General features: G+C 40.2%; 1 protein-coding gene across 1 annotated transcript in view; it reads left to right on the top strand.

The window, feature by feature from the left end:
- The first annotated feature begins 5,890 nt into the window (after positions 1 to 5,890).
- Positions 5,891 to 11,108, top strand: part of PYGM (glycogen phosphorylase, muscle associated) — a 46,632-nt gene continuing 41,414 nt past the window's right edge. Inside the window, exons 1-4 of the mRNA XM_075836903.1 lie at positions 5,891 to 6,133; positions 9,330 to 9,431; positions 9,644 to 9,722; positions 10,457 to 10,560. Coding sequence (XP_075693018.1) covers positions 5,891 to 6,133; positions 9,330 to 9,431; positions 9,644 to 9,722; positions 10,457 to 10,560 — 528 coding nt within the window. The remainder of the gene's footprint in view (positions 6,134 to 9,329; positions 9,432 to 9,643; positions 9,723 to 10,456; positions 10,561 to 11,108) is intronic.

Below are 11,108 nucleotides of genomic sequence, written 5' to 3'. Positions count from 1 at the left end.
TTTTGTGAAACAGCAACTCCCATCATATCCTTACCATATTTCGGGTCATGCTGGGTGCTGTAGCTTTACGCTGTACAAACCTATACAGCAGGAGTTGCACTAAATTGAGCTGTATTTGTGCTGGTGTTGTATTTATGTGCCGAGCTTTGTTCTTGTGCTGTATATATGTACTGAGCTTGGTTCTGGAGCTGTATATATGTACTGAGCTTGATTCTGGAGCTGTATATATATATATATTGAGCTTTGTTCTGGTGCTGTATATATGTGCTAAGTTTGGTTCTGGGGTTGGATATATGTATGAGCTTGGTTATGGTGCTGTATTTATGTACTGAGCTTGGTTCTGGGGCTGTATATATGTGCTAAGTTTGGTTCTGGTGTTGAATATATGTATGAGCTTTGCTCTGGTGCTGTATATATGTACTGAGTTTGGTTCTGGATCTGTATTTATGTGCTAAGTTTGGTTCTGTTTTTTTTATATATGTATGAGCTTGGTTCTGGTGCTGTATATATGTACTGAGCTTTGTTCTGGTGCTGTATATATGTACTGAGCTTTGTTCTGGTGTTGTATATATGTATTGAGCTTTGTTCTGGTGCTGTATCTATGTACTGAGCTTGGTTCTGTATATATGTACTGAGCTTGGTTCTGGTGTTGTATATATGTGCTGTATATATGTACTGAGGGTTGTTCTGGAACTGTATATATGTAATGAATTTGGTTCTGGTGATATATATATGTACTGAGCTTGGTTCTGGGGCTGTATATATGTACTGAGGTTTGTTCTGGTGCTGTATATATGTATTGAGCTTGGTTCTGGAGCCATATATGTCAGAGCTTGGTTCTGATGCTGTAATTATGTAGGATATATCTTATAATTATCGCAGTGCAGATGGAAGTGTTTTAAATTCACTGTATATTTAATGGGAACCTGTCAGGTAGTTTTAACCCCTTGAACCGCCATCATGCAATAATACATGACCTGATAATATTTCCAAAAATTCCCCTGTATGTTTTTTTCGGATGCAGCAAAATCTATAAAATCAACTTTTAAAACGGCGCATACTATATGCTAATTAATTATTAAAGGGTCATGGGGCGGTGCCGCTATCCTGAAGAGTCACATTTTCCAGCCTTTAAACCCACCTTTCCATGCTTGATTCACATCCCCTTGACGGTTATACATCACTACCAGTCTCCTCCAATTTTCTCGGTTGCGCCACTGTCTTGTACTACTTGGGCACTCACAGTGCAGCAAGGTGTATTCTGCCCGGCTTCATCGCTGCACCGCGCATGCCATGGGAGTACAAGGCAACGGCGCATCCACAAGAGTTTGAGGAGACTGGTAATAATGTAGAACAGCCAGGGGGATGTCCATCAAAATCTTGGGGGCCCCATTTAAAATTTTGCCTCAGGCAGCAGAAAAGCTAGAATCGGCCCTGCACTGATCTACTCCACAGAGTTTACATATGAACCTATATCATAAATTAAAATACCACTAAAACCACAAACAAAACTACTACTTTTTATTATACACCTAGATGGGGATGATAGGTGTAGTTTTCAAAATGGTGTCACTTTTCGGGGTTTCCCACTGTACTGGTACTTCACGGTCTCAGCAAATTCGACATTGCGCCCGAAATCCATACCAGAAAAATCTGCACTCCAAAAGGCCAAATGACTCTTATTCCCCTCTAATACCTGCTTGTGAAAATATAAAATGTCTAAACATATTATTGTAAAAAAAATATTATTCACCAATTCTAAAAACTTCTTTGAAAGACGTGTGGGGTTAAAATGCTCAACATTAATTCTTTGAGAGGTGTCGTTTTCAAAATTATGTAGTTCTGGGGATTTTCCTTTGTACTGGTTCATCAGAGGCTCAGAAATATTTGAAATGGTGCCCGAAAACCATTCCAGCCAAATGGTACTCCTTCCTTCCTATTCCTGCCATGTGCCAAAACAGCCGTTTACGACCACATATTGGGTTTTGCTTGCTAGGGCCTCATATGGAATATTTCTAATATGCAGAATAAGGGTAATAAATATTACCCGGTTAGGCTAGGTTCACATGTAGTGGAATTGCTGCGGATGAAAATCTGTAGTGTATTACAGTAGCAGCAAAGTGGATGAGATTTTAACAAATAATTTTTTTACCTTTCCAGGTACATTACATGGTAAATTAAATTCCATTTAAAACTACAACTGCAAAAAAAAAAACCTCATACGGGTAAGTCGACCGAAAAGTGAAAAAGTTATGGCTTTTGAAAGGCAGGGAGAAAAAAACAGAGATGAAAAATTGAAAAGTGCCTGCGATGGGAAGGGGGTAAAAATGTAAAAAATATATATTTTAGATTTAACTTTCACATTGCTTTAATTCCTATAATACACCTAAAGGGTTACCAAATTTACTAAATGCAGTTTTGAATACTTTGAGGGGGGCATTTTTTAAAATAGGGTGATTTATGGAGGCCGGGAACAATGGGAGGAATGTAGTTTAAAAGAAAAAACATTCTTTAGAAAGGTTGTCTGAGAGTATAAGAAAAGAAACAAGCTGCAGGAAATGTGATAAAATAACAAATCAAACATTATTTACCTATTAAATTCCCCTACCGCTCCAGCGGCGATGCTTCAGTGGTACCCCCGGTCCTTGCAAACTTTTCCTGCAGTGATGACGTTCCGTACATCCATGTGGTTTCTGCAGCCCCGTTTAATACATGCTAGCATCAACGCTGAGGTTAAGTCTTTGGCTGCAGCAGTCACGTGAATGCATGGAACGTCATCGTTCCAGAAAAGTAAATAAGGACTGACGGGGCCGCAGGAGCATCGGTTTGGTTTGTTATTTAATCACATTTCCTGCAGCTAGTTTCTTTTCTTATATTCTCGGATTGATGATTAAAAAAATATATAAAACAGAAACAAAAAAATAAATATTACAGAGGAAAAAGGGGCAGCCTATATCGACATTAAAATGAATTTGTAGAACCAAACAGGTAGAATATATACAATCCATATATATTTTAGGATCCTGTTCTCCAAAGACACAGCACATTCTGTAGATCATTTTACAGTGGTGTTTAGTAAAGTCTGTCCATACTATCATGAGAACGCATTGTCATATATTTTCACTAAGAGTTGACCGTCTCTCTTCAGATGATATAAAAAAACATTGATGGACGTTAGGTGTTTTGTCCCAGGACTCACCTCTGACCTTTTGTAAGCGCAGCTTCAGCTGTCACTCAAAGTTCCCCCAATCTCTCACTTCCATCCATGTGGGGGTATTTATAGTCTATGCCACATAGACCAGAGCAGCTGTCATGTCACGTATGCCTACTATACTCACAATGCCGCTCTCTGTAACTTAAAGGGAACCCGTCATGTGGTACATGCTGTCTAATTTGCAGGCAGCATGTTAGAGAGCAGGAGGAGATGAGCAGATTGATATATAACGTTGTGGGAAATAGTTTAGTAGAACTTGTATTTTATAGATGAAGTTTCCAGCTCTGTGGAGGTTTGGAGTCCAGTTGGCTGTCTCGATCTTTGATTGACAGCCTTCCCGACTACAGAAATAGTCGTAATTCACTGAGTAGGACTGCCCACTGGACTCTTTAGTTATACTGTATGGTTTCCCACAAGGCTATATATTAATCTGCTTATCTCCTCCTGCTCTATAACATGCAGATCATACAGCATTTACCACTTGATAGGTTCCCTTTAAATATAAGTTTGCAAATGTTTCTCATTGACTCTTCGCTTTGTCTTCTCCATCTTCTCGGCCCTCAATTCTGGTCTTTGTTTCCTATCAGAACGTTCACTGTAAAATACTTGCGCGTTGCAATGTCTCTGATCTTCATATCTCCCACAACAGCTGTAGCCTCGTAATTGCCATGTCCCCCCCCCCCCCCCATACAAGGTGTCACTTCTCTCATAGTGACCTTTGGGAAGACAAGTTTTCTGCATACAAAGTCAGTCACTGCAACCTCTACCTATGAATTGAACCTAGAATTTAGGCAAGTATAGAGTTAAACGTATGGAGCACGACAAATGCATCGAGAGGGAGAGAAGCAAAAATGTAAACAAATGCTTTGCTGCATTGCAATTAAAGTTATTGATTTTGCTTGGATCTTGTAGGAGGAAAGTTAAATGATGTTCTAGGTGCTGATGGCAGAAGCACAAATATACTCAATGCTGGGCTAGCTGGCATGATGGGTGATACTGTATATCTCTGATGAAATGTTCTGCCGTTTGGTAGATTTTGACATTAATGTTCTTTCAATAGATGAACAGGATTTAATTTTGTTTCAGATCTGTCTTTAACCCCTTAAGGACCGAGCCATTTTGAATTTTTTCGTTTTCGTTTTTCACTCCCCACGTTCCAAGAGCCATAACTTTTTTTATTCTTCCGTCAATAGAGTGGTGTGAGGGCTTATTGTTTGCAGGAGGAGTTGTAGTTTCTATTGGCACCATTTAAAGTACCCTATAATGTACTGGGAAATTGGAAAAAAAATCTCATCGGGCTGAAATTGGAAAAAGCAGCTATTCCTACACTGTTTATTGGTTTATGGTTTTTCGGGTTTCACCGTGCGGTAAAAAAGACAACTTAACTTTATTCTGCGGCTCAATACGATTAGGGTGATACCAAATTTTTATAGATTTTTTTTTATATTTTATTACTTTTAAAAAAACAACTTTTTGATAGAAAATAAAACTGTTTTGTTTCATCACATTCTTCATAACTTTATTTTTCCGTGGATTGAGCGGTGTGAGGGCTTATGTTCTGCGGGATGAGCTGTCAATTTTTTTGGTACCATATTTTGGTACGTACAACTTCTTGATCACTTTTTATGAAAAAATTTTTGCGAACTAAAGGTGACCAAAAAAAAGCGATTTTGGTGTTTTACATTTTTGTTTTTTTATGGCATTCGCCGTGCGAGTTCAATAATGGCATATTGTAATAGTTCCGACTTTTACGGACGCAGCGATACCAAAATTACAAAAATTCTTACAATACTTTAGAGTAAAAATGGGAAAAGCGGGGTCTTTTGAACTTTTCAATGCTTCAGATGCTGCGGTCACAATTCACCGCAGCAGTTAAAGGGTTAAATGGCCAGGAACAGCGTGATCGCTGTTCCCGGCCGTTAGTCCCCGGTGTCAGCTATAAAACACAACTGATACCCGCAGCGTACTTCCATACTTTCCTATGACGCTTATCACGTACATGTTAGTGATAATGCATCAAGGGGTTAAAGTAATGCTGAAAACAGATTTCTGCTTATGGTCCTGGCTAACTGAGAGTTAAATGACGATGTCTTCTGTCACCCCTGCTCTCTGCCCTGTAATACATATATCCTACTAGCTGAAGGTCACCACTATATTTAAACACCAGAGGGACAGACTAAATATGATCTCCGGTATTCAAATTAACCCCTCTGCTGCCAACTACTAGAAAACTACTAGAAAACACTATTCACCCTATCTGACTATACTCTTCTGTCTCTGTGCTATCATTTCTGCCCATTTTCTCAGCTGTCATACCGCTTCTAATACCTGAACCTAGTACCTAACACTTGCTGTGACCTTCACCTTTACAGGATCATGTTAAGAATGTAAAAAGCATTAGTGGAACGAGCACATTTGGCTAACCTTGCACGTATACTCAATCCACTTGCCTCCAACCACCTCTTGATCTTCTGTGTATCCTGCCTCCTACAGCCTTGCCCTTTGGCTATTTTGTTTTGTAGGAGTGGCTGAGTAAGGGTGTGTTTTTTGGAAGAGATGAGTTGAGTGAGTGAGGCACCCAGAAGTCTGTCATCTCCGCTCTGCTCCGCACCAGCACCATTCCTTCTTTCCTCTCATTTTCTATTTCTTTTCTTTCTTTCACATTTTGCTTCTACCATGTCTAGACCCCTTACTGACCAGGAGAAGAGAAAGCAGATCAGTGTCCGGGGTTTGGCTGGAGCAGAAAATGTTTCCGCGCTCAAGACTAACTTTAACCGTCACTTACACTTCACCCTTGTGAAGGATCGTAATGTGGCCAATACCCGTGACTACTACTTTGCCCTCGCGCACACTGTGCGTGATCATCTGGTCGGTCGGTGGATCCGTACGCAACAGCACTACTATGAGCATGACCCCAAGGTGAGTTGTGAAACATTCAAATAAAATCTACGAGAAGATACAAAATGGATGTATGTTGGCTCTTATTAAAACGAAGTGCACCTTTATAAAGCATGTTTTATTATTTTATATTACATGGTGTACAGATTGATGGTGGGTTTTACATTTTACTGTCAATGATTGTGAAAATAAACGTGAAGGGTTGTATTAAATAATAGTTTATTACGTTATGCTTAGGGTAACCATGTAATCACATATTATAGGATCTTCTGTCCCATATTAGTCCCTGTCCCCGATGGTGCTCATGTTCTAGTATCCCTACCTCAAACACATACATTAGTATCAATTTTCCAATCTGTATATTTTTGGAGTGTGGGAGGAAACCCGGAGTACCCGGAGGAAACCCACACCAACACAGGGGGGGTATTCAAACTCTTTGTAGTTGTTGCCTTTGGTTGGATTTTAACTCACCATGCCACTGTGCTGCCCTTTCTTTGCCAAACCCATGTGCCCTGCCATTGTCCAACTATTTTTAAAAATGTTGTCCCATGATTAAACCTAAAATGGCTCTGTTAGATCACTTTTTTTTCCTTAAATGAATGCTCATGTGTCTAGATATTGCTGCTACATATTTGTTATGGCGTTCATGTAAAGTGTTCAGTGCTGGTAAGAAGAAGCCGATTCTAGTGTGCAGATTCTTATTGGCTGGCACGTACGATACCAGGAATCACTTAGCTGCCCGTGTACATGGGGATTCGGTGATGGGACTGAGATTTTGGGACCACCGGCACTGCATTAGGTGAACGTTCAGAGATTAAATTAAAATAACACCAGGGGGCGTCATATCAAATATGTAACAGCAATATTTAGACACAGGAGTATTTTTTTTAATGATGCTAATTGAATTTTTGTATATATTCTACGTGTTTCAACACGTAAAAATGTCATATTTAATTGCGGAACATTCCCTCTATTGAAAGTTTAAAATGAATTACAGCCGATGATTTTAGTATAATTATATCTAGAACATGTATCAAAGTATTGCATCAAATGGGCGAGCATCGTTCCAGAAACCTTTGGAGAAGAAGTATTCTCATATTGTGTTAGAAAAAATTGCAAGACGTCTCTGATTTTGGATGTAATCATTTGAAGTTCTTGAAAAAGTAATCTTACTAATCTGTCCTGTATTTTTCTGTAAGGAAATGTGTTAGTCACTAGGTCACATAATGATGTTGTTAGCCATTTTTAAGAAAAATCGGTGTAGCACGCAACTAACACGAGCACTCCAATCATAGTTAATCACATAGACCTCAGATCCCCAGATTTGCTGTGACTGAATTATATGAATCTTACAAGAGGTTTTAAAAGGCTGAATACACCAAGCAAGTCTTAAGTCTTAAAACCACTTGTCAGGGTAATTCATCCTTTTCACACTACGGTTTGATCAGAGCTTTGTGTGTGATGACAAACAGGGAGCTGGGATTAAGCACTGACTGCATAAGCCAGGCAAAGGTTTATCTGAACAAAACAATTTATGCTGTCTGTGGATGCTACGTTTACAGACATTGCTTTTTACATCTAAGTACAGAATGCTGGGCCTCGTCTCCACATTTAACATGACTGGCTCCTCCATACTTTATAATGTCATGTCAAGCAGATTTATGATTTCATGAAGCCTGTATTTAGAACTGGTTCTGGTTTTCTCTTCGGTGGCAGTAAAAACATCTCAACAATTGGATATTATCTCATCCATAACTTAAAGGCGTTTTCCCATGAGGGATATTTATGACAGATCCACAGGATCTGTCATAAATGTCAGACAGATGCCCACCTCTGGGACCCGCACCTATCTCTAGAACGAGGCCCCCTAAATCCCGTTCTAACTTATTGTGCTCACGCTGCTCCCGGCCACTTACTGATTACATGGTTGGGAGCTACGGAAACAGCGTAACTCGCTAAGCTACGCTGTTTCCGTAACTACCATAGTAGTGAATGGCAGTTACGGAAGCAGCGTAGCAGGTATCTCTCTGCTCTGCCATTTACTAGGCTATGGATCACACTGGTCACTGAATCACACCAGCATACGCAAGGATCCCGTCAGCGTTGTAAAGCAGCTCCGTTCATTGCGGGAATGGGGCCTAGTTGAGTATAACGTTTTTGTTTTATTTGTTAAGTGGGCACTGTCTGCAAAGGATGGTGGGGGGCTGTATGTCGCTGTCTACAAGGGGTAAGTGGGGGGCACTGTCTACAAGGGGGATGTGGGGGCTGTATGGCACTATGTACAAGGGGAAGGGAGGGCTGTATGTCGCTATCTACAGGGGAAGCTGGGGGCACTGTCTACAAGGGGGAGGTGGGGGTCTGTATGGAACTATCTACAGGGGGAGGTGGGGGGCACTGTCTACAAGGGGGAGGGGTGGCTGTATGGCACTATCTACAAGGGGGAGGGGGGGCTGTATGGCACTATCTACAAGGGAGAGGTGGGGGTCTGTATGGCACTATCTGCAGGGGAAGGTGGGGGCATTGTCTACCAGGGGAGGTGGGGGCACTGTCTACAAGGCGGAGATGGGGGCTATATTGCACTATCTACAAGGAGGTGCTGGGGGGCACTATATACAAGGGGGAGGTGGGGGGCTGTATGGCACTATCTACAAGGTGGAGGAGGGGGCTGTGTGGCACTATCTACAGGGGAGCTGTATGGCAGAATCTACAGGGGGTCTGTATACCACAATCTAGAGGGGGGCACTCTCTACAATGGGGGGCTGTGTGTGGCACCCAGGGGAGTGGGGACATTATACTGTTGGGGCCACCAAGGGGGCATTTTACTGTGTGGGGGCATTATACTTTTTTCTGGGGCATTTTTTTATGATGGGGTGGGGTGCCGATAGAAAATTTCACACGGGGCGCCATCTATCTTAAGGCCGGCCCTGACAACACAAATAGTGGAGCAAACAACTGCTAGAGATTGCCCATCTGGCGCCTAAACCTTCCAATAGTTATCTCACCATAGAACGCCTCTGATTTATAATGGGTCCATCAGGTTCTCACCATTTTACTGGAAAAAATACTGCAGAATGCTACACTATTTTAACTATCAAAAAGCAAAGGAAACCTTGTTGGTAAAGAACAATGCAAGTGTGCACGAAGCCTTGCTTTGAGCACGATAGATAAGTATATTATGTGTCTTTTATGATTGTTTATTTGTTATCTTATTTTACAGAGGATTTACTACATCTCCTTGGAGTTTTATATGGGCCGCACACTGCAGAACACCATGGTAAATCTGGGTCTTGAAAATGCCTGTGATGAGGCTACATATCAGGTACATAACATTTTCATGTAAATAATATCACTGTTATATTATAGTGTATTATAACTAGGGTAATCCAGTGTATTATATGACTTCTAAAACAGAACATTGCTTCGTGGTAGAAATTTTATTAGGATGGTTTATTTATATGTAGTAATATAGACTTCTCTAGAGGAGTGTAATACATAGTTTAATCTACAATTTTCTTCCCCATTTGTCCTTAGCTTGGACTGGACATGGAAGAGCTTGAGGAGATTGAGGAAGATGCAGGCTTGGGAAATGGTGGTCTGGGAAGACTGGCGGGTATGTATTTTGTTTTGTGGGGGAATATTGTCACATAATCAAAAATCTTTGCACTTAGTGTCTTGTTGCACACTTGGAGAAATGATGATAGTTTTGGGTAGCTGAGATTTTCAGGGTTGTATTTTCATGAAGACGTAAAGAATAGATCTGAGAATGGACTCACGTGAATGACATTGATGATTGTTGATCAGTGGCCGATGTACTAGAAAACTATAGGGGACTCTTGCTCCTCAGGAGCTGAAAGTACGCTCCTCATGATAGGTGATAGGGTCTGCAGTGTGCAGATTACTTATATATACAGTATGTCCATTGCTTTTGTGTCCAAATCTTTGATGTTTGCTGCCCAGTCACAAAATACACTGCCATACACATATAATTAATTATAGACTATGAAGTTTGAGGTTTTAGAGGGATTGTCTAATTTTATGTAAATAAATTATTGGATAATCAAAGATTCCGAAACTTTCTCATCTAATCTGTGTTTAAATTCTTTGCCATTTTCAAGATCTCTCGTTGCTGTCAATGATGGAATCATATATACATGCTTCATATAAAATGTCTCGATAATCAATATATTAGAGGGATGAGGATATTATTATTAGAATATATCAGTATTGTGGTATAACAGGCCTTTGTAGGTCTGCCAACAAGTCGCTATTCTCTAATGCCTGGCGATAACAATATTTTTTTAACATTGGAGATTCATTGCTGTAATATTAATGTATTTTTCTTAGCTTGTTTTCTGGACTCCATGGCCACCCTCGGTCTGGCTGCATACGGGTATGGAATTCGATATGAATTTGGAATCTTCAACCAGAAGATATCCAATGGCTGGCAGGTTTGTGAGATACATGTAGATACACAGATGTTTGCAATAATCAGTAACATTTATTAATGGGAGTTAGAAAAGTACAAAATTTGTGTCGTACTTAAATCAGCAAATTTCAGAAAAAGTCAGCATGTTAGGCAATAGAAAGTAAGAACAAAAATATCTATGATATATGTGTTTCTGTGTATGCATATTACTAGTAGTTGTCTTCTAGATGAACCAATTATTCATTCCATAAAAGAAGATCGGAGACTAAAACCGGCCATACGTTAGTGATTTCAGATGGTTTTTTGGTCTGTGAAGTTAAGTTTAAATGATAAATCGCCAATTTATCTCTGCCTTTGTCTGTGGCCTGGTCTGGACTTCTGTTAATGGGGTGCAGATCTTTAGTTTGTCATGAATGACTTTCCAACAATTGCACTCGACAACGACCGAAAAAAATCCAACTCGCCATTTATTTCAAAGATATCTGCTTGAATCTTCATTTGTCGTATTGTTTGTGTCACGAAAATGGTCTAAATGAGCCTTTTCGGCCGTCTAAAATCTTTAGTGTTTGG

The sequence above is a fragment of the Rhinoderma darwinii genome, chromosome 9 (genome assembly GCF_050947455.1).
Source record: "Rhinoderma darwinii isolate aRhiDar2 chromosome 9, aRhiDar2.hap1, whole genome shotgun sequence".
Taxonomy (NCBI): Eukaryota; Metazoa; Chordata; class Amphibia; order Anura; family Rhinodermatidae; genus Rhinoderma; species Rhinoderma darwinii.
The sequence above is the reverse complement of the archived record's forward strand: the minus strand, read 5'-3'. Positions and strand labels throughout refer to the sequence as shown.